Below are 25,282 nucleotides of genomic sequence, written 5' to 3' on the forward strand. Positions count from 1 at the left end.
CACTTCAACATCTGGGTCACTCAAACCTCCGAATAAGATTTCCAGATTTCAATCTTATAAGCATGCATCGGAAGGGACCTCTTATGTTTCAAAATGCAAATATTCTTATCAAAAATGAACGGATGTTTTCGTAATCAAAGCGGTAATGAAAACAAAAACAAAACTATTTGACTGGACACGCATTTATTGACTGAAAAAGAGTGGCTCAGAATCGAGCAACACACAGGAAGCAAACCCTGGAAAGAGGTGATTGCACACAAAAGGAAAAATCTATCCTAATGGCAATGTGAAACCGTGATCTCATCGGGTTCCAACTCGGTTACACCCCATATGTTCTCAAGACTTTCCGCACTTTCGGCCTTCTGAACCAGACGCTTCCGATCGATCTCTGTCGGATCTTAGCCGAGTCATCTAAAGCTCAAACGATCATGCTAGACGCAGTTGTTCGTTTCAATCCCTCTTTTGCCTGGACCGCCCTTTCGGGTTTCAGTCCACCGGGATACCCTTTTTTGCCCAAGCCGCCCTTGTGGGGTTTTCGACTTGCCGGGTGTACAGTTCTTTTTCTTTTATTATCCCTAACTTTTGCCCGAACCTTTTCTCTTTTTTTTTTTGGTTCGCCGGGATGCCCTTTTTTGCCTAGACTCTTTTATTCTTTTTGTCCAGCGGGTCAATTTATGCGAAGTATTTTCTAACCGCGTCCGCATCTGCAGGGGATGGAAAATCCTCGCCACTCATGGTCGTCAGGAACAAAGCTCTGTCGGAGAAAACCTTCTTGACCATGCTGGGGATTCATGACTGTATATCCACTTGCCCTCCGATCGTCTCGAGGAGGAAGGATCCTTTTCAACACCACATCTCTTCCATGCTACCCACGAGGTCGCACTTCTCGGTTAACAACACGCTTCATTTACCGGGTACAACTGCCCCATGACAAGTAACTGTCAGCCCTTTTTTCCTCAATCAGGCTCAACGTGTTATGCCGAGTCCTCATCCACTCGCCCTTTTCAAGTCTACGTCCAACGGGACCCCCTGACGAAACCGGAGTCTCAAATGGTAGTACAACCTTCATCCCATACCAGAGTGAGAAAGGCGTTGCCCCCAGTAGACGCACGTACCGAAGTACGACACTCAGGATACCAACTTCGTACTCAGCCACCATAGTTGGTGCATTCAAATGTTATCGGGGAAGCACTAACTCATTCACTTTAAACTCTCCCCATCAGAAATCAGAATCCGTTCGGATTCAGGGTCAGGCCCCTCCTCCGGGATCGGTCACTCTCAATCTTTCGATTTGAGTACCTCGAGATGTCCTCCTCAGGGACCTCAAACTTCCTTGGTTGAGAATCATCAATGGGTTATTGGGATAATCCTACAATACTCCTCTTTTGATTGCTTTCTGGGAGATGTACTGAATATCGGATTCAGTCGACACCATTTGCCCTCTCGCAACCCGTCCGGTCCATGCTGACTTCTCAAGCACATACTCGATCAGATCCATTTTGGACATCCACAAAGCGGTATGAATCAGCATACTGCCTCGGTCGGCGAGCAGCCTATGCCAAAGTACATCAAGTTTTCTCGAGCAGTGAGTGTATTGTTTCACAGTCGATAAACTTTTTGCTTAGGTAAATTGCATGCTCTTTTCGACAAGACTCGTCATGCTGACCCAATACACCTCATAGACCCCTTGAGGGCTGTCAAGCACCAGATTAATAATCATCCCCATGGGAAGCATCAGAATCAGAGGTTCCTGCTACTCATTCTTTTATCTTTCCATGCCCCTTGGCAGTCATCATTCCACCTGACCGTTTGATCTCTTTCGTTTTTTTTTTGTTTTTGGTTCAGGCGTTTCTTGCACTGTTTTTTTTTATTTTCTTTTTCCTTTTTTTTTCTTTTTTTTTCTTTTGCAGGATCGACCTCGATTCCTTTTATTTGCTCACAACAAGCCTCGGTAGCTTGACGGACAGCACTCCATAAGTGCACTGATTTGGAACTCAACAGTATGAGTTATCTCACCGGTCAAACAACTTGTTCAAGTCCACCGGATGCCCTTCTTCTGCTTGGGACTTTGCCATCATGTCATCAACATGGCATTCGCTTTCACGATGAGTCATATCATGAAACAAAGTCACCGTAGTCCTTTGATCCGTGGCACCGGCCTTCTTCTTCACCTTATAACAAGAAGGTACTCTTCAGTGTGATGGACATTGTTTACTCCATATCAATCTGGCGACAATTCCACTTGATTTTGGCCAGAAAGCCGTCCCTGAAGGTAAACACCGAGAATTGAGTTGTACTATCAACCAATACATCCATGTGAAGTACCGGGAATTCATCTCTCGAACTAGCTCTATTCACGTCTCGATAGTCCACACACATCCTCATCTTTTAGCACTGGTTTCCGCCTCACTGGAGGACAGTCTTCTCTCCATGGTAGCTCGTGCCCCACAACATGGGTATTCCACCCTGGTGTATCTTGCTGCAACCAGGTTAAGATATCAACCTGCTCTTTCAACAGGGCTACCATTCTGTTCTCGACTCGCCTCTGAAGCGGCCTCAACTTTTATTTCCCTTATGACCTCGGCGGTACTTGGGATGACAATCTTGACTCGCTCCTCGTGTGGTTGAATCACCTTCTCCTCTTGTTTCAACAACCTGGCTAATTCCAGCAAATCACAATCTTCTTCGCCTTCTTCTTCGGCATGATAGATCGGAGTGTCAAAGTCATACAGAGGTGTAACCAAATTGTTATCGATGAGATCAGGATGGTAATCACTTTTGAGGTCGAAACCAAATGAATCAAAAGGAAAGAGAATAAAACATTGCCATTTTTATTTTTATTTTTTAAAACTGCAAAAAGTGAAAAACAGGGAACACCGCTTTTAATCACGAAAACATCCATTTATTATTGATGCAAAATGTTGCACAATGAAACACATGAGATGGCCCTTACAATGGACCATTACGTTTCGGGCAAAACGTATGGCTTTCATGCAAACAAAATTAACACAGAAAAACTACTCTTCCGGATGAGCGACAGTGATGCTTTTGGAGGCCTTCCAGTTGCCTGGTACGCACGACTTTATCCACAACTCGAGCTCGCGGTCACGGTCGGTCTCTTCACTCACTGAACAAGCATGATCAGAATCCAGCATTCCTGCACTGACAAAGATGTACGGCGGACGACGTCCTCTGTTTGGTCTAGACGACTCTTGATCTGGATAACCAATCCCGAACATGTCTGCCTTTACCACTATGTCAATGATCCTCCCCCAGCCTTGGGCCTCTTTGTTCTTCACCACCTCTAGAGCTTGTTTATAAGAAGAAATGGACAGCTTCCTCTCTTTCTCAACAACAGCATTCTCCACCTTGATGGTCTCAATTGCTTGACTTAGTGCTTCAACTTTTCCACTGTCCATTTCCCCTTCCTTCATCCCCTGGGTCGTATCTTTCATTCCTACACACCCCTCTGTGGCGATGGCAGCACAACAATCATCAACAACAGGGAAAGCTCCATCCTGTACCAGAGGTTTTGGGACCACGGCCATTGGAACCTTTAACTGATCTTCCTCAGTCACCCCCATTCCTTTCTTGTCCTTTTTCACCATCTTCATCTTTACAGGACCCTTCCTGGGTACATGGTTGACATCCCCATCCATGATTTGTGCCAAGCTGATGGTCTTGGAGTCTACCATGTCTTGGACGACATGCTTGAAAGCCCTACAACCCTCAACATTGTGCCCGGGTGCCTCAGAATGGAACTCGCACCTGGCATTCTCATCATAGTGTGCAGGCCTCTTCTGTTGTGCTATGGGAATCAAAGTCCTTGACCGGATTAACCCCAAATCCCTCAATCTCCTGAACAGAAGGGTGTAGGTCACGGGTGGTTCCTCAAACTGACGCTCCTCCTTTTTCTTCTTCACCTGGCTCCTAGCTCTCGGTGCCTTCTGTTGAGGTGGTGGTTGTTGCTGCGGTACAAGTGGATTACCAACAGGAGTGGTTACAGTGGCAGCATAAGGGTGATAACGGTCCTTACCGCGTTCCTTCTTTACTGGCACACCACTTGAGTCAACCTCTTTTTTGAGCGGACCACTGTTAGAGAGTTTCTTTGCTACAGAGTCCGAGGGATTTGTCACTTCAGATGATGGAGCTTTTCCTTGAACTTCCTCCACCATCAGCCACTTCTCAATCTTTTCCAATCTCTCAGCCATGGCTTTCTGCCCCAAGGCAAGCCTTTGCACAACACTGAACAAATCCCTCACCATCTCTTTCAGTTCGAGGATGTCGGCGTTGGGAGGATCCATTAGTTTGAATTTGTTGCCTCTAGCAGGATATCTGAGCAAACGAGCTATGCGCACCGGTTGACACCTACAAAACAGCAAATTGGTTAGTATGACTCACACATGCAATGTCTATCCGTACCAGGAATATTCCTTCCTTTGATTCTAGCATCACTGAGACAGATAATTTTTCATCAATAACAATCTGACATCTGGATGTCTCTCAACCAGAATCTCAATCAACAATGGACCCTGAGTACGGATCGACATGGGTTGAATGCGGATGAATGCAAAATGGGATGATGCAAATGCATGAATGCAGGTCACTGGGCCACCAAGTCATCTGAAGACCCATTCTCTAAACCAGTCACAGTCAACTGAGTCACCGTAAATCCGACTTGGGGGAGTTCCGAAATAAACGGAACTGGAGATTACATCAATATCACAGGAACATCCACTGAACGGATGACAGCCAGATCCTCTGAACCGGTACTCTCAAATTCAACCTGGGGATCCGAAATAAACGGAACCCGCTGATAAACCATGGACAGAACTCCGGCGTCCCAGAAATAAATGTCCATAATCCATAGTCACCATCAGTACCAAGAGTCACCAACAAATCACCATCAGAACATGCATCTGTAAGAATCAACCCTCCCCTCACAGGTAAATTCTAATCAGGTCATCCTAAGGCGGACAATGATCTCGACAATCGGGCAAAGATACTCAACGGGTTTGCCCTTTCGGGTGTGCCGTTGTAGCTCTCTTAAGATCGTCTCAATCAGAGATCCGGGAAAGAACGGTCACCGAAGTCAACAGTTCAGATGAAGTGACTCAACCAGAGTGGAGTACCCCACAAAGGAAGAGCACTATCAGATGAACCTCGTCCGGCTTGTGGTACATCACATTGCCAAGCACATGTTGACCTAACATGAAAGAGGCAACATGACACCACACTAATCCTAGGTGTATACTCGGGCCTGGGTTTTAGCCCCACTCAGAACACCCACCCCAAACAGAGGAACCACCTGCACAGGAGACAACTCAATGACAGTATGATGCATGCAAACAGATATGCACATATATACAACATAATAATCATGAATGCAATAAATAACAGCCAATAGCAACCAAAACCCTAATCTAGAGAGCGCTAGGAGAGACTCGCTTAGGGAAGATGGACCAGCACAGGTCAACTTCTCTATGTTCCCCAACAGAGTCGCCAGCTGTCGCATTACGCGAAAAACCGGCGGGAAAACAAGAACAACAGAGCCGCCACCGTGCGTTATTTATCCCAAAAGAGGGAAAGGAAACGCTCAGAGTAAACCTGGAAAAAGCATGGTCTCGCGACCAAAGAGAATGGGATCGGGAGTCGGTTATGCGAAGGGAAGGTATTAGCACCCCTACGCATCCGTCGTACTCGACGGGATCCACGCACAAAAGGCAGGAAAATGGTTGCTAAAACACTGCTCAAACACACACACACACACTGGCTAAAAGAGACACAAGAAAACACACAAGACTGACTCGGCAGAACATCGCGTCCTGGGCCTACTTAGTCTATCAGGCATAGACATCAGAGTCAAAGTAGTTCGGACTGGGGAAACGACACATGCTCGCTAGGATGTTGCATCCTATGCATACGTATCTCCTTTGGACGAAGGAGAATCAGAGCATTCGTAGCTCGGCTAAGACGCACACAAACAAACACAGGCAAAGGCAAACGTGGAGCCTGAATGCCAATCACTGGACTTACATCAGCATCCGAACCAACACACACACTAGAAGGCAAACGTGGAGCCTGAATGCCAATCACTGGGCTTACATCAGCATCCGAACCATGCAAACCCACACTGGAACCCGAACGCCACTCGATGGACTTACATCAGCTTCCAAGCACACAACAAGACAAAACAAAGACACAGGCGCCCGGAGAGATCTGCTCATCTCCTGCCTACGTACCTCATCTGGTATGAGGATCAGGGCGACGTAGTTCCCCTACGAAGGGACACAGGACTAGCCTAACCAGATAACAAAGGGAGACACAACTAGGGAGACTACGACTCGAGCCTAGATGTTATCATGCAAAATCATCCCTAAGTTAAGGTTTCTAGCTAACTTGCACAGGAAGCAAGCCTATCCTATTTAACACAATCAGTAAATCAAGCATTCACAAGTAGCACACACTATATGCACACAAAAGGGCTCAATCAAAGGGTAAGACTGCAAGAGCTAGTCATCTGTACAAGGTTATGGTTAGCTCTTAACCTTGCCATTGAGGGGCTAAGGTGAAGCTGATGAGAGGAGAGTGAAGACAAGACTTCACAGCTCTTATCCCTGGCCAGGGAGAGCTTCAGACAAAGGAGCGTGGGTTCAGAAAGGAGGAACCCTTCTACACTCAAGACTCTGACTCAATTGTACACTGTACAAGATCTTGGGTTTGTGTCCCAATGCATCAACACAATGGTGTGAGCAGAGGGACGACTCAACAGAATAGTGGGAGATAGATTGCATATCTCTTTGATCCACCAATTGCCTTAATCAAGGTCTTTACCTGCTTGGGGACAAAAATAAACAAACACAATCATCGCCTCTTAAGGAGGACTTCAGACAGGTGCCTGGCCAAGTAACAGGCCAGGTCTTCCAGACTACATGGAGACAAGAATGTTATACCTTAGTGAAAATTGCTTATCAAGCAAAGCAAAGCAATCTTAGCAACTAATGTACCTGAAATCAATCAAATACAATCAGTATACCAATCACAGAATTAAACAGCAAATGATTCACAATTAGCTATACACGGACAAACACAATCCAATGCACCAAAGTGCCAGTCAACTCAAAGGAGCCAAGCATCCTACAACCTAAACCAAGTTAGTTTACAATATCAAATGACATCTCAATCAAATGTGAATCCACCTCCTTAAGTATTTTGCTTCTTAACCTGAAAATCACATTCAAACATAAGATGCAAGACCACTAGGACAAGCCTAGGGTCAAAAGGAAAGTGAAAAAGTCAAAACAGCAAGTGAAACATGATCAAAACCAAGATTAATCAATTACAAAGAGAATCCAATTGGTCTCACTTCAAAACTATGCACCAAATGCATTTCATGCACAATTTAAGTCAAACTAGGCAAGTATGAACCACATATGAGCAAACAGAATGATCACACTCAAACAAATACCTAAACAGCTCAATAAATTCCACAAAAATTCCAGCCTAAACAGGACACATTCAATGAACTACATATCAATTTTCATGCCATTTGGACAAAAGGAAGTAGGTCAACGAAAATCATAAAGTCAGCAGAAATCCAAACAAGCCAACACATGGTAGCAAAATAAGCATCAACTTCAATCAAATGTAAAACAGTGAGAACAACTAGGAAATGAATGGGACCAAAGCCAAAGTGAACTCAAACATGTTATGAATCACTCCATCAAATTTCACATTCATATGATATGGTATGAGCATTTCACAAGACATGGAAGTCAATCACTCAAACAAAACCCTAAAATGTCTAAACAGCAAGAAAAAATCCCAATCAAATCGGAAATGGCTCAACAATTCCTACAAAAAATCATGGCAAAACTAGACATACAGAGGAGATCACATGCAAAATTTGAGGTCAATTGGCAAAGCATAGGCATATCAAATAAAATCATGAAGTTGACCTAACCTAGTGTGACACAAATTGTCACACTCAACTTGCACACATCATAACTTGCAAACCATAAATCCAAAATTCACAAACTACACATCAAAATCACAAACAATGAGTCAAGAACAAGCATGTGAAATTTCATTCAATTTGGATAATGCATGATCATTTCATGTTAAAAATGGTAAAACATACACGAAATATACACATGAACAAGATCAATAGGCAAAGTCAAAAATTCTCCAGGCACAACTTGAGTTACTATGCCTATAAAAAACTAGATTAAATTTGGAATCTAACAAAAAAAGTCTCATTCAATTTGGATTAAAATTGGATTTGTTTTGATTTTTTGAAGTTAATTGTGAAAATGAAATAATTATTAGGTTTTTAAATGAATTAAAATGGATCTGATGGCAAACTTGTAATTCTTCACCGCCTGGCCAAAACGCAGCGTTAGCATTAATGTGGTGGCAGTGTGCGATTCGCTGGCCAGGGCGGGAAACAGAAAATTTGAAACGGAGCCAAGGAAACAAGATCTACACGCGAAAATTGCCAGAAATCTCAAGTTCTTCGTGTTCTTCATTCAAATCATCATCAAGAGCATTTTTGCACCAAAACGTACAAATCAGATATGGCTAGAACCGTCTAAGCACGTAGATTACGAATATCATGATGAAACTGTCCAGAAGTCCATATACAGCAAGAATCGAACATAAATAGTTTTGACATCTCAACTTTAATCCTAGATTTCTCTCTCAAAACCTAACGATTTTTAATTCTACAAATTGCTACGCACTCTACAAACTATGCTCTACAATAACCACATCATGATTTTGAGTTTGGTAAAAATCGAATTCTTTCCTTTGATGATTGTAGTTATGGAATTTGATGGATTTGAGCTCCGATTCACCAAAACAGAAACAGCATAACGCATAGGAAGATGATTGAGGCAAGTGATTCAGCTCCAGGTTGCACCAGATCCAAGAATTCTCCAACTGTTATGCATTTGAGCAAGTTTGGACAGCTATGGTTTTTGGCTCGATTTTGGCTCCAATTGCTCCAAACAGCTCTTGCCAACTACCTGCCAATGATGATCAACAAGAGAAAACACGAAAAATGGAGAGAATCTTGATGAATTGTTAGAAAATGTGAAAGTGCAAAGTGGAGAAAAATGAGAGAATTGATGTGATTTTCTGTTTGGATCTGAAGAAATGATTAGTGATTATGAGAAACAGTTACAATTAAGACTATATACCTCCCCCTAATCCAAAAATTAATCAAGATTAGCAAAATTAGGATGATTAGTACAAAGTGCATTTTCATGCTTTGGCCAAAATACCCTTTCTCTTGTGCAGCCAATTTTTCTGTCCAAACTTGGTTCAAGCAAGTTCTAAATGATATTTTGGAAGTGTTGGAAAAAGTCCCATGTGAAAATTCCAAGTATTTTGAGATTTGGACCATTTTGCCCTTGCTTTTTAATTGGTACACTTGAAAAATGACCTTTTCATGTGAAGGCTTTTGGCAAAATGTGATGATGGATTATGAAAGTACACATCAAATGTGGTTTGCTCAAAGAAAAACCATCCAATTTGACCATTCCATGTGAAAGTTATGCCACTTTGAATTTGGACATTTTTGGAAAATGAATGGACCATATCTTGCCAACCACACATGAGAATTTCAAGTTCTTGGACTTTTTGGAATGGTGAGATCAAGATCGTCAACTTTCATGTTGGACAAAATTCCATTTGAAGCTTGTATGATGAAGTAAGTTTGGGGAGAAAAACTTTCCATTTTGGGCAGCTAAAATTACAGGTCACCTGCCATTTTAGGAAACTTCTTGTCTGACCTCCAATTCTTCAACCTTGGTCTTTGATATGTCAAACGAGACTTATATGGACATGAATGAGGCCTTTTAAACCATCTCACACCTTCCAATCCATAAAATCAGGCACATTTGACCACAATTGACTTTCTATGGTTCCAGCTGAAATTCAGCTTGACTGATGAGCTTTGATCATCCAATCTTTGGCCAAACCACTTCACAATGATCTTTAGACCATATGAACTTGATAAATCAACCATAGGGCTTTGTTCCAATGGAAATAGCACATGCTTGCTTGTTTGACTGATTCTCCTGACCAGTTTGACCTAATTCTTCTGAATGGCTTGCACTTGAGCAAATGGACAATGCAATGTTATGCAGTGGACCATGTTATGTTAATGACCTAACATGAAATGAATGTACAAAAGGTAGGGTGCAAATTTGAGGTGCTACACATAGTAATTAGGTTACATAATCAAAGGTCTTTTCACTAAGGAATTAGGAATAGATAATCTGGAGGACCGGACTTAATTGGACAGGAATATTGTCTAAACCTTCATAAATTATATCTGTTGAAAGAAGTTTCATTCACCAAACCCTAGCAATCTTCTCTCATTTGTATCTCGCTCAACCTTTTTACTTGTTTTATTTATCTGCAATTGGTAGCATAATTAATCACAACACAAAAACCAAAGGCTTTTGTCTAATTGAAACAATCTATAAACTCTGTGTCGTCAAGCAGTCCTTGAGATCGACAAACGGGGAATTTCCCTTTTATTTCTACAGTGAGAAAAATAGTACACTTGCTATTTTCCCATCAAGGACTCTTTGGAAATCTTAGATCAAGAGGAACAACTCTTATGTTGAACATTTTTCCATTTGGAACTTGGATCAAGGTGAATTTTGAGGTGGAAGTTTGGAAATTTCAACATGTTGAAAAAGTTTCTAAGTGTCAAGCCATATACCTCAATGTTCCACCTTACTGAACGTTTTATGTGAGCTCCAAATGAGAAAAGTGTCTTCATCAAAGTTGTAACTCTTTCAAATACCTTCAAAATAGTCACCAATTTGAAATAATTTGAATTTAGAATAAGAGAGTTATGCATTTTTGAAGTTGAGGAAAATCACTTGTTCAATGGTATTGGTCCAAAATTACCTATAATGTATCCTTATATCACATGCTCATAAAAGTTGACTTAGCTCTAACTCCAAACTTCAAAGTTGAAGTAGACATATTTAATTTGATTGTTCAACTTGGAAATTTTTCATATCATAAAAATTGAGCAAGTTATGGCCTTGGGAAGTTGACTTTCAAATTAGGCTTTAGACAAAATGACCTATAATGTTTCAACATGGAAAATGACTTTCCAAGCAAACTTATCTCTACACTTTAACATAGAAGTTGTTTGTAATGTCATTTATAGTAACTTTGCTCTTGTAATCATTTTCATATGGTGAAAATTGTAGGAGATAGGGTCTAGGGGGACCCAGTTTTGATCAGATGAATTCATCTGGCCAACCACCATCAACCAACTTGATAACTTGCAATTATCTTGACTTTTTAGGCTCATGGTAGATCATATATTCATAAGATGATGAATTTTGAAGTTCCCCTTTGAGAAATTTGATCAATTGATGAGGAAGCTTGTTGAAGAAGTTACTCAAGATACCCAAACAAACTAGGGTTTCCAAGGCAAACCAACTCCAAATTCTTGAAGAAATCTTGATCAAAATAACATGCAAAGATCATTGGGACTCATATATGATGCTTAGAGCCATTGTGGATCATTCCTTAGTTGTGCTCTTAGCTATGAGGGTCTCAAACCCTAGATGTGAACTTGATAGATCAATGGTGATCATGCCCTCCCTACAAAAAGAGTTAGGCAAATACAAAGACATACTTTTCGTGTTTTGGTTAGTGAAATGATAATATACAAGTATGATACAATCACATGGTTCTTGGTGATCTCTCCCAAAACAAACCCAATGAAAGAGGGGTAAGGAGGATGCTAAGGTATGATCCCAATGCTAATGCATATGATGAGATTGCATGAGGGATCTTAGGGTCAAAATTGGGGTCTTACAGTGGTCATTCTGGACTTACATGATTATCAGATGTATGTCTATTTGACCTTTTTTTATTAGAGTCCTGCACACTTAGATAAATTATGTTAGGGTACCAATTTGTTTCATCCTTTGTTATCGTCAAAACCTTAGAGATGAATTATAGACACAAAATCTTGTTCTTACACCTTTCCTCTGTGTAAACAACCCCCTTACCTGAAATCTCTAGCATTTTATTAGTTTTGATTTGAAATCTTCTTATCTTTGGGTTTTGTTCATACTTTTCCCTTTTTCTTTGGAAACAATAAAAGCTCGGTGGTAACTTTGGTTTTATTGACGTCAAGTTTATCCATAGCTTGATAATCATGAACTTACCGCTACACTAAGGATGATGATGGAGCTCAGAGGAACAAGCAAAGTAATCTTGATTAACTCAGTCCTATAACTTTTAGAGCCCAATGTGATGCAGTGGAAGTTGATTCAGAGTATTGTCTGTCTCAACCTTCAATTATTCACTTTGTTCCTAACAAAGGTCTTACTGCTAGTGAATTGGAACAAAATATGGATGTTGTTGTTAAATCAAGGTCCAAGGATGTCTCCCTTGATGTGGAATTTGTTGAGGAAACTCGCAAGGAGCTCAAAGGGGTTACTTTCTTGCATTAATCTCTTCATGAATCATAATCAACTTAAAGTTATGTTCTAGAACTATCATGGAGTGGGCAATAAGGAATTTGTCATTGTTTGTAAGCATTATATTAGGGAGAATCATCCTTATATCTTCATCATAATGGAGACCCGCATAGATCCTAGCTTTCTTTGTAAAATGTTTTACTACTTAGGTTTTGATGGTTATCTTTATTCTGAGAATCAAGGCTATGTTGGGGGGATTGTTATGGGTTGGAAAAGTGATCTTCTTCAACTCATTCTCCTGCAAAAGCACTTTCAATTTTTGCATGTGAGAGTTTACAGTGGGGATGAAGCTTCTTGGAATCTTACGGCTGCTTACGCTAGTCCCAAGCCTAAACGGAAGAAGGAATTATGGCAAAAGCTCATAAAGGTAGATACTAAGTATGATATTGGTTGGGTTTTAGGTGGGGATTTTAATGATATCAAGGATAAATATGAGAAACATGGTGGTGTCCCCCTCTTGGATAAGAAGCGATCCTTGTATGATAGATTAAATGAGTGCAAGCTTTTTGATGTTGGTGCTACAGGTCATAAATTCACCTGGCGTGGTGTTATTGGTCATGGAGGTATGCATGTCTTTGAAAGGTTGGATATGGATATTAGTAATGATATATGGCGGTTGCAATTTCCTGATTCCTTTCTTAGGGTGCTCAATAGAATAAATTACTCTGAGCATCATCCAAATCTTGTTTCTCTTTATGAGGACCAACAAAAATCTATGGCGAAGGACTTGTTCTTGGATTATGGAAAATTCCTTCAAGTTTATGATGTTGGCTGCCTGGAAGCCTGACTTAGGTATGTTGCAAAACTTGGAGGTAGTTAGGGATCATACTAAAAGTTGGAACATGCACTGGATTCAAAGTTTACTGCAGGATAAGAAAACCATTATACACATAATTGAAGGTATGCAATGTAAAGTTCATGATGTTGTTCGCCATGCTGGTCTTTAAAGGCTGGAAGCTAACTTGCAAAAAGAGCTCCACAAAATTCTTTGTCAGGAAGAATTATCATGGTTTTAGAGAGCCAAGGATCATTGGCTAGAGATAAAGATAGAAATACATGTTTCTATCATATAAATGCTCTTTAACGAAGACGTTGCAAGCATGTGCACTCCATTAGGATGCTAATGGGACTTGGTTAACTGATGCTCTTGATATTGCTACTACTTTTAGAGAAAACGTTTATCAGTTGTATACCTATGACACTGATTTTAGTGAAATTTTTACGACATTTCATTTGTTTCCTGCCCTTTCTGAGATTTATAAGCTTAGTCTGGTAGTTGAGCTTGTGGTGGATGAAATCAAGCAAGCAACTTTTGAAATGGAGCTTGGAAATCCCCGGGTCTTGATAAATTTCCTGCTAGATTCTTTCAAACTTCTTGGGATATTATTGGTGATGATGTGTGCCAGTTTATCATGCAGTTATGAAGGGATCCTGTGAAAATTCTTGAGATTAATTGCACGGATATTTGCCTCATTCCTAAAGTCCCTCAGCTAGAGCTTATTAGCTAGTTTCATCCTATTGCTTTATGTAATGTTGTTTACAAGATTCCGAGTAGGTTCGTGGTTAACAGATTGAAAGGGCTTATGGACTCAATCATCTCTCTAAATCAAACTGGATTTATTCCTATCAGGAACATCCAGGATAATATCGTGGTTGCTCAAGAAATTTTGCACACCGTGCACCATTTAAAAGGCAAGTCATGTTGTTTCTATATCAAGGTTGATTTTTCTTAAGAGTATAATCCGGTTAGCTGGGTTTTTATGGAGAGTGTTATTATGGAGCTTGACATTCTAATTCAGTTGGAGGCTATTGTTATGAATGTTATTTCCTCTATTCAGATGCGTGTGAATTAGAATGGCAACAAAGGTAGGTATTTTAATTCCAAGAAAGGGTTACGTCAAGCTGACCCCATCTCTCAGTATATCTTTGCTCCGTGTATGGATAAATTTTCTCATTTAATATTGGATGTGGTGGATAACAAACGCTGGGTTGGCATTAAAGTGGGTAGGAAAGGTTCTTTGGTCTCACACCATATGTTTGTAGATTATCTCTTACTCTTTGATAAAGCTACTAAGAGTCAAATATCTACCATGATGGAAATTTTAGATGTCTTTTGTGCTGCTTTGGGTCAGCTTATAAGTAAGGAGAAAACTAGAATTATGTTCTCATCCAACACTGCGATGGGAATTCATAGTAAAATCGTTGCCCTATCTGATTTTAGAGAGGTTGAAGATCTTGGTTTGTATTTGAGGGTTCCTCTATCCAGTAAGAGCCCTAGTTTCAACACCTATCAGTTCCTTATTGATAAGGTTTGTGCTAAGATGAACCATTGGAAGTGTAATCAGTTGTCCTTTATTGGGAGAATAACACTTGCAAAATCTGTGATTGAAGCTCTTCCTACTTATTCATTGATGCGCATTAAAGTTCTTAAAGATTTTCATAAGAAAATCCAATGATTGCAACGTAATTTTATTTTGGGGCATATTAGGGAGGATAAGAAGATGCATATCGTTCGGTGGTAGAATATTCGCAAACCTAAGCGACTAGGGGGTTTGGGCTTAAAGCACCTTGTTAAGATGAATGAAGCGTGCCTTTCCAAACTAAATTGGAAGTTTCAAAGAGTCGAGGAGGCTTATTGGTGCAAAATTCCAAAGGAAAAGTACAGTAGAAAAGACATTGATGGTAACCATAAGGAAGTTAAATCCTATGATTCAAGTTTGTGGAAGAACTTGGATAGAGAGTAGGTAATTAATAGCAAGTTGGTGATGAGGCTATGATTAAAGCTTGGGACAACTTTTGGGTGCAGGTTGTGCTTAGGCTTCGTCGTGTTATGTTCAAGCCTGACTTGTGTGTTGCGGATACCGTGCTTATTGACTTGGTTGATATAAACGCTAATTGGAATTGGAATGTGTTTAAGTAAAACCTTCCTAGGCAGTTTATGCAACACATTTGTGCGATATCTCCTACTCTCAGGAATAGTCGACATAAGGACTAATGCATATGGAGTGGTACTGCTGATGGTTTGTTTACTATAGCTAGTTCGTATGAGTTACATATCTCTTCCGCCCATGTTGTTCATGATAGGCAATGAAGTAGAATTTGGAAGATTGTCGTCCCTGAGCGAATTCGTTTCCATGTGTGGATGATCCATGTTCAAGGTTTGAAAACTAATAATCTTCTTTTTTCAGCGTAAAATTCGTGATCAGTTTTGTGGCCATTGTAATGATGTTGTTGAGTCTCTTCTCCACGTGTTTGTAGCGGGGTTTTCGTTACCTTTAGGTTTATTGGCTAAACCAAAAGTCAACATACAATTTGAGTCGCCACCGCACTTTTATTTGTCCAAAGGAAAGGCTATAAAGCGAACAAAAGCCAAGTAAGAAGTTTTTCAAATCAAAAACTAATAAAAATGTCAGAGATCTAGGTAAGGGGGTTGGTTATGAAATGGGGAGGTTTTACGCACCCAAAATATCCTTAGTACTCTAAGGGAACCCTTTTTGCAAATATGTGTTGTAGGTTGGTATTTGTGAAAAGATTTGTACAAAAGATTGGGGGGATGAGAAGAGAACATATTATATTTAAAAAATTTTGTTGTTTGAATGGATGAACTCATTGCCTACGTACCATCACAAAGGAGGATCAAAACCTCGTAGTTCGTGGTAAAAAAAAATCTCAAAGATTGGTGAATTGATTTTAATCAAAAGCCTTGAGGTCTTTTGTTATCAAAGGGAGAAAACTCAACCTAAACCAACAATCCACCATGTGAGGAAGGCTTCAACATGCCAGTGAGGGGTTAACCCTATAACAAGCATGGAAGGCTTATAATCCAACACTAAGGATGAGGTGAGATTTACATCAAACCATAATGATAACTCAAACCTATGACTAATGTTTGAAAAGGTTTTAACAAAGTGGCCATTGGAACCACAAAACAACTTGAAATGGGTTATATTTACAAGTTAAATTTATTTACAAAATAAGGTCAAAGTTGAATTAAGATTATTTCCAATGAGTATTTATGAAAAGAGTTTTGAAAAGTCAAAGGCCTAAGGCCTAGGTTTCTAATTTGAAACAAAGTCAAAGTTTTGAAAATAATTTTTGGCTTGGTTAGAGTGGGGAGAAGAGAGAAGTGTTATCCCTAAAGCATACAAAGATAGGAGGGGAAAGAAAAACCCTTGGAGTTCCTTCTTGGAGTCATAGAGATGACTCAAGATGCTCCTTTCCTTTGGATTTAGCACACAAACAAGCAATCAATAATTTGGATTCAAGCTCCTAGGATTTCCATTTAGCTTGGCTCTTAACTTGGCTACTCATGACAATGGTCCTCTTTTCACAACCTCAAGGTGGGATCCCTATCACACAAAAGCACACATAAAAAAGCTCACAACACAATAAAGGGAATGGACAAAGAATAAGCTTGAGGAGAAATCCTTTAAGGTCAACTTTGAGTTTTAGCATTCTAAAGGCATGAGGCCTAGTTGCTCTTCAACAAATTTTGTATTCTAAAGGCATGAGGCCTAGTTGCTCTTGAACTCCTTTAAGCATGGGTAATTCCTAATTCTAAGTCCTTTCTCCTTTTGCATTTGGGTTCAAATAAAAACAAACACAAAACAACACAAGATAGCAATATATTTATATACAATAATGGGCTCAAATGAGCAAAAGAAAAATGACATAAACATAAAATATATGCTCAAGTGAGCAAAGATGAAAATCAATATGAATAATGAGCAAGAAATAAATGACATTAAAAGTAAATGGCAAGAAATTAAAAGCTCAAATTAAAGTTAGTAGTTAGTAAGGTTATGTTAGCTTGTCATAAGACAATGTAGCGCTATGTTAAGCAATCGTAAGTGGACTAATGTAGTAGTCAGACCTATCTGAGGCTGGTCAATAAGAATATAGGCAAAGAACACTAGTTAGAGGTCATGACTAGTAAGCCAAGCTCCATAAACTTTCCATGCCAAACAAAAGGGGAAGGGCCTTGTATTGACTTTTGGTTATTTTCTTGACCAAGAAGCAACCTATCTTTGACACAAAATAACTCACTTGATCATGGATCAAGTTGAATTTGGTTTGGATCAAAGAAGGTTAAACTTCTCATTTATCAAGACCAACTTCAAGACTTTAACTCATTGGCCATTGAAGGGAAGAAAGGGATGAAGATGAAAGGGAAGGGGTAAGAAGTCAACAACAAACCCAATTGATCAAGGGATAACTCATCCTTGATCAAATTCATTCATCTTTCTAAGTGATGATCCATAAGGACTTTCAAACCACAAGATCCAATGAATTTGATCAAAGTTGAATCAATTCAACCTCAATCAACACCAAACAGAGGAGAAATGAAGATAATAAGTCAAGAAGTCAATGATATTTTTTTGGTATTTTTTGAATTAAAAGAAAATACAAATAAAAAATAAACAAACCAAAAGGAACCTCAAATTCAATTCAAAGCAACTTCAAAAAGTCCAATTAAATTCTCATAGGTCCAACATAGTCAAACAAGCTTTGACTAATTTTCTCACAAATTTTTGAAATCAGAAAGTAATTAAAATAAATTAAAAACAATAAAAAATAGCATAATATGAATTAAAATCTCAAATAATCTCAAAACAATCAAGAAATTGTTGAGACTATTTTTCATTGACTTATCATGATCCATAAATGCTATGAAAATATTTTTGTATTTTTTAAGTCAGGAAGTATTTTAAAATGAATTAAAATCATTAAAAATCAAGTAATTCATAAAAAATATCAACTGAAGTCATAAAAATAATTAAAAATCATAATATGAAATTAGATTTTTCAAGAAATTTTTTGGAATTGGTCTCATATTTTTCTGACTTCAAATGAATTTTTAATGAATTTTTGAAAATAAAAGGAATTAACAGAAAATAAAAAGAAAATGGAATAAATGAAAAATGCACAGCCATCAGATGTGTTTCATTAATTGACGTGGCACAAGGCAATGGTTTAGATCTGAGGAAACACAGTACTCTTGAGTCAAACGCGCTACATCATGAATTAAATGAAGTAATCAAAACGGATGCACACGATTAGATCCTGAAATGGAGATCCAATGGCCAAGGAGCAAGACACGTGGTGGTGGTGGCGAAAACCACCGTCTTCTCCGGCGAAGCAACAGAATCCGGCCACATTTTCAGAAAAATAAACTTCAATGAAAATGGAAAACAAGGACATGGAAATGAAGCTCGCGTGATGTATATCATCACTGTACCAATTGATTTCCCTTACTCTTCCTATATTGAGAGAAAGATGAAGGGGAAAATCATGGTGTCCACACGGATTGCTCATGAAATGAAGAATTGAATGCATCAACAGCTTGTCTCAAGTATGAGGACTTCAGAAAACCACAAAAATACAAGGATACTACATTGAATTAGGAGATTCAGATCCAAAAAGTTTGAATGGATACCTTTGAATTGATGAACTTCTGGCCACGAATTCCCCAAGATCCTTGCTCCTTCTTGATCTATAAATGTAATGGAAGTGATTGGCTAAGGAATCAGACTTTAAAACTCAGCTAATGATACTGAATTTCAAGCTCGAAAGTAGGAATAAATTTGAGTAATTCCTTTGGTGAGGGCTATGGTTTCACTTCTGCAGCACTTGGGATCTCCATAAGGTTATAGAATGAAGCTCATGGCGCCTTTATTTATAGGTGAATGCATCAGCTGGTCACACTTTGTTCATGTGCATGGCAAATGGAATTTGAATTGCATGTGCCTTTGTAGGTGTGTGGAAGGCCCAATGATGGCTGAAGCAACTTGCTGATATCACATGAAAGTCATTTGGACGTGCACTTAGAAAGGAGAAAGCTTGTATTTCAAGTTTTAGCATACAATATCAAAATTGCACATACATGAAAAGAAATTAGAAACTCACAAATGGTAGATACAAAAGACTATTGTGAGTAATGGTTGGAAAGCCCTTGAAATAAGGAACAAAAGTAATGTTGGGAAAAAAATCATTTGGCATGTTCAAATTGATCAAAACTGGCTGGGAAAATTCAGGTACAAAATATATTCAAATCATTTTGAAAAAGTTAGCCAAAAGCAAGCTTATTCAAACCCCTCTGTCCTTATGATACAGGCTTCAAATGAAGAAATCTCCAACATAAAAGTTGTATACCGTTTCAATATGATCAATCTAGATGCAAATTTTGCATAATTTGGAGTTTTTATGACAATGTTATGGGCATTTTAAGTTGGGTACTTTTTCAAATTCAATGAATTAGGTCCAAGATGATCTAGAATGTTTTGCATTATCACATGTATTTATTTTAGGATTATGAAATTTTTTCTAACATAAAATTTGAATTAGACATCTCAATATTTCCAATTCATTTATTATCACTTCAAAATCATAAAAATTAAGGAAGTTATGCCCTTGGTAAGTTGACCCAAAATTAGGGTTTCATTCAAAATGACCTTTAATGTTTTGAAATGAATGATGACCTTCCAATCTTCAAATGGATTTTTGATTAACATGAAAGTTGTTCATATGGTTATTAGGAACACGTTTTCTCTTAGGGTCATCTTCATTTGACAAACACATCAAAAATTATATCTCATTAATCCTCAGCTTAGTCAGATGACTTGACTGGTCAACTTTTCAAGGCCAAACTTCCAATCTTGATGAATAAATGATTGAGAGGCCTCAAATAGGCTCACATATGCATAAAATGATGAATGAAAGAACTTACCTTGATTAAATTTGATCATAGGTTGAGATTGCTTCATGGGCAAGGCACAGTCAAAGCATAGTGAAATTAGGGTTTCCTTGGGAAACAATCTTCAAACCCTTTGGGTTATCTTGATCAAATTGGAAAATTGGGATACTTGGGAGACATATATGATGATTAGGAACTTTGTGGACCATTGTCATGCTTTTTCATCTTCATTTAGCCATTTCATTAGGCTTAGGAGCATTGTGGAGCACATGATCACTTGAGCTTCAAAACAAAAAGAGTTAGTGACATATTTTTGTGCTTTTGGTTAGTAATCAAATAAGAAAAGCAAAAATATACAATACAAGCATGCTTGGAGGTCTCAAAACACTCAAACAAGTCCCAACCCTAGGGTTAAGGAGCCAAACATGTTATGATCCTTGAGGCAATGCACGTGTGCAATAACATGATGCCATGAGGGATATTAGGGTCAAAATTAGGGTCTTACAGATGCCCCTATTTAAGGTCGTTCTAGCCGGAGATATGAAGGTTAAAATCTTCGTCTCGACGAGATAGAATGAGCTTAAATAATAACAAAGAGACGAATTTTGGTCCCTAAGAGACCTTATGATGCCAATGTATGTATGCAAAAAATTAAATCTTCATGGTGAATAATTGCCACGAAGGAAAAGAAGTCAGGATAAACCTGAAAAATCCATAGGAGTAACACACTCACTAGGGAGACAGAGACTCTGGGAGGAAATAAGGTAAAAACGCGTGAGCAGGTCACGACTTGAAAACTTGCTGGGAGACACGAAGGGATTCCACGAAAATAAATCGATGGAAAGACTCAAGCTGACGCAAAGATGCATGTATTGGGGAATATGCCAATACAGCAAAACTATCCACAAAGGATGCATCAGATAAAAATCCGGACTCAGACGGGGATGTCCACAAAGGACTCAGCTGAGGAAGAAACAATGAGATATTACCGGCTACTGGGTAATAAACTCAAAGAGAGACATATTATCAAAACACCGGTTACTAGGTGAGAGAACAACATGCTCAAGGAGAAAGAATATCTAAGACCGGTATAAGGGTGAAAGATATCCATCACCCGAAACATCTGAGGAGGACCCAAAAGGCACATCTCAACTCAGGACAAATCTGACTCCACAAGGGACAAAAGTCATAATAGGGAGCAGAAGGAAGGAACACCAGGGATACCGATTACTGGGTATATAATAGGTGACCAACCAGGCGTGAATTGGGAACATCCAAGACACTCATCATCCGAAAGGAGGGCTGAAAAAGCAAACTCGACTTACAGGATGGACATTTGATTCCACGAGGAAATATGAATCTTACTCGACTAGGGAAGAAAAGACTTCGATTGAAGAGCGCATGAAATATATTATCTACTATCGTTATAAATAGAGATAACATACTCGCATGGAAGATTATCCACAACTGGTTATTGGGTTAATAAAGGTTAAATCTACTGAAAAGAAAGGACATCAGGATACCGGTTACTGGGTATAAAATGATGACCAATCAGAAGGAGAAACAGTCATTACCAAACAAGGGTAAATGAAAGACGACTCGCTAGGGATAGATGGCCTGACAAAACCAATTATCCAAGAGATATATCACTGGTTACTGGGTGGTATACTCAAAAACGAAGGAATATCAATACCGGTTAATGGGTAAAGATAACCAACAAAGAGGGGATTACATCTACTGGGTACTGGGTAGAAAACCATAGAAATAGGACTTACAACTATCAGTTACTGGGTAGAAAGCCACAAAATCCGCTAGGGAAAGGATGAACAATTACTGGTTACTGAGCAATTGAACAAACTGAACCACAGGGAACTGCAGGGGATAACAAGAAAGGAAATCAATCTAGGAACAAACTAGAAAGACACAATCAAACAAGACTCAACCCGATGAGGATATAACTCAGGGGAGTAATTCCATCCCGATACACAACTGGGGAGGAAACTGAAACAGTAATCATCCACGAGGACATAACTCAGTGGGGAAGAAGGAAGAAAAGATAGACTCTTTTTGCCTATGGGGCTGACTCTATATGGAGAGATCAGACACAAACATATGCTTGGGGAAGAACATTTCACCAACATCAGGAGATAACAAGCAAAGATATATGGCAAAGAATGCATCATGAATATCTGAATGCTATGATTACGCATGTATATGCATGATTTGTGTATGATTAATGCTGACAGACAGACATATCTAACACAAACAAGTCCAAGAATCCCGAACAGACACTCGGCAAATGTCTCGACAAGAAAGGTGAAACCCACTGGAGAAGTCATCTTGGGAACAAACCGAGAAATCATCGAGGATATCAAACCCTATCCCAAAGCTACACTCGTTGAGGATACATAGAAAATGTATTCAGGAGCAGCGAAAGAAGATGAGTCGAACAGAAAACTCAACTCTGATGGGGATCGTCTCTGGCATAAGAATGAACAAGGAAAGACTTTAACCATAGCAGGGAATAAGCAAAGTCAAAGCTTCCAATTGCAGGAGGTAACACTCTGCACAGGAAAAAGTCTTCCTGGAGCAAACAATCCTGACAAAAGGAAGATGCAAAAGAATCTGTCGGGGAGTTTCCATCAACTCTCTCGGGGACAGGTGGTTAAAACAATAAGATTCGCCGGAGAAGAAACTCTACTAGGGAAGCTTATGACGGGATGATGTGAAAACTCCATGGGGAACAACCACCAATCAGATGTACATCAATCAAAGCACTCCCTTCTATCTGCCGGAGAGGAAACTCTATAAAAAGGGAAAAAATAGAATTTTGCTCCACTGGGGAAGGAAATAAACATCTTCACCACCAGCACTGAATGCTAGAAGAAATCTTCAGACTCGGAGGAGATACAAACATCAAACTCTGATCTGGCAACCCTACCGGGGATAAACTGCAAATGCTCTCGAGGGAACACATGCTTACTACGTTGGAGATTCTTACTCAGGCTAGGGAAAGACAACCTTCCTCGTGAGTAAAAAGTCAATATAATGAGACAAGGAATATTCTCGACTCAAAGCATATCAACTTTTATCAATTTATAAGGGATTTTAGGTCAGTCCACACAAGGGATGACAACCATGCAAATGATAAAACACAAATGCTAGTGCCTGATATAGAGGGATACACATCTCTAAAATATCGAGGCAAAAATCGGAAAAGAAGGGATCATCCACAGATAAACCACTGCCATCAAGGAGAACTTCCCCTACCAGACTCTCTGGGAAGCTGAGGATGTACTGTTCTTTCTGCGCTCGCTGGGGAAGACAACATGAAAGCTGATGAAGAGGATATAAAGAGCCAGAATGCCAGAATATGAACAAATATCTTACCCTTTGGTAACCATACTATCCTTGGGAAAGCACTGAAGACATCCCACTTATCCTTTCAATCATTGTAAATGTTCATTTTGTTTAAAACAGTTTATTTATGAAAACTTTATTTGTTTAAAACAATTATATTCATCAATTAAAAACATGCAAACTTTTGTTAAACAGAAACAAATAAGAGTGCAAAGAATTGGATAAAGGCTCGAATTTATTTAAGAGAATGGTAGTCCACAAATGGCGAGACTCCATGGATCTTTACAAATTTGAAATTGGTGATATACATGGGAAAGGGATACATTAAACATAATGATCGTTTCTCCACCAACTCTGAATCCACTATATTCGAATTTTCAGTTGACGATGACTGAGCGAGAATCTTTGATAGACGACAGTTGTAGAACAAAGTCTTGTCGGGATGCAGTTACTTGCCAAATCCCTAATTTTTGCCTAGATTGCCCCAGGGTGAGGTACTCAATCTAGCGGGATATATATTCATTTTTTTTATGTCTCTAACTTTTTCCTAGATCGCCCTTTCGGTTTTTCAATCCACCGAGACGTTCATTTTTGCCTAAGCCACCCTTTCGGGTTTTCAACTTAGCGAGCTATTCTATTTTTATTTTTAGGCGAAGTATTTCTTGACTGCATCTGAATTCACAAGACGAGTAAAATCCTCCTCATCCATAGTTGTGAGCAATAAAGCACCGCCTGAAAAGGCTCTCTTAACAACGTACGGACCTTCATAGTTTGGAGTCCACTTGCCCCTGGAATCGGGCGCGAAAGACAAGACTTTCTTGAGTACGAGATCACCTTCTCGGAACAAACGAGGCTTGACCTTCTTATCAAAGGCTTTCTTCATCCTTTGTTGATATAACTGACCATGGCATATGGTAGTTAATCTCTTCTCTTCAATCAAATTTAGTTGGTCATAACGACTCTGAACCCACTCAGCCTCAGTCAACTTGGCTTCTATCAAGACTCTCATTGATGGGATTTCGACCTCTACGGGGAGCACAACCTCCATGCCATATACAAGAGAGAAAGGGGTTGCCCCTATTGAAGTGCGGACAGATGTATGATAGCCATGCAAAGCAAATGGCAGCATCTCATGCCAATCTTTGTACGTAACTACCATCTTCTGAATAATCTTCTTGATGTTCTTGTTAGCAGCTTCAACAGCCCCATTCATCTTGGGTCTATAGGGAGAAGAATTATGATGTGCAATCTTGAACTCGCTACACAGCTCTTTCATCATCTTATTGTTCAAGTTAGATCCATTATCAGTAATGATCTTGTCTGGCACACCATACCGGCATATGAGTTGGTTCTTGATAAATCTCACAACCACCTGCCTAGTCACATTTGCATACGATGCCTCTTCAACCCACTTGGTGAAGTAATCAATGGCTACGAGAATAAAACGGTGATCGTTTGACGCCTTAGGATCAACCATGCCAATCATGTCAACTCCCCACATGGAGAAAGGCCATGGTGAGGAAATAACATTCAGAAGTGTCGGGGGAACATGAATCTTATCCGCGTAAATCTGACACTTAGGGCATTTCTTCACAAACTTGCAGCAGTCGGACTCCATTGTCAGCCAATAGTAGCCTGCTCTCAACATTTTCTTCTCCATAGCATGTCCATTGGGATGAGTACCAAATGAACCCTCATGGACTTC

The 25,282-nt window shown here is 39.5% G+C and overlaps 1 protein-coding gene across 1 annotated transcript; it reads left to right on the top strand.

Annotated features, from left to right (window-relative positions):
* Window positions 1–12,621: 12,621 nt before the first annotated feature.
* On the top strand, window positions 12,622–13,311 carry LOC127081088 (uncharacterized). Its single transcript, XM_051021374.1, has one exon. It carries the CDS (start codon window positions 12,622–12,624, stop codon window positions 13,309–13,311), a length of 690 nt encoding a protein of 229 aa, XP_050877331.1.
* The last annotated feature ends 11,971 nt before the right edge of the window (window positions 13,312–25,282 follow it).

Source organism: Lathyrus oleraceus, chromosome 5 (assembly GCF_024323335.1).
Source record: "Lathyrus oleraceus cultivar Zhongwan6 chromosome 5, CAAS_Psat_ZW6_1.0, whole genome shotgun sequence".
Lineage (NCBI taxonomy): Eukaryota > Viridiplantae > Streptophyta > Magnoliopsida > Fabales > Fabaceae > Lathyrus > Lathyrus oleraceus.

Coding starts and splice junctions, on each gene's coding strand:
- LOC127081088 (XM_051021374.1), top strand. CDS start 12,622: ATGGAGACCCGCATAGATCCTAGCTTTCTTTGTAAAATGTTTTACTAC.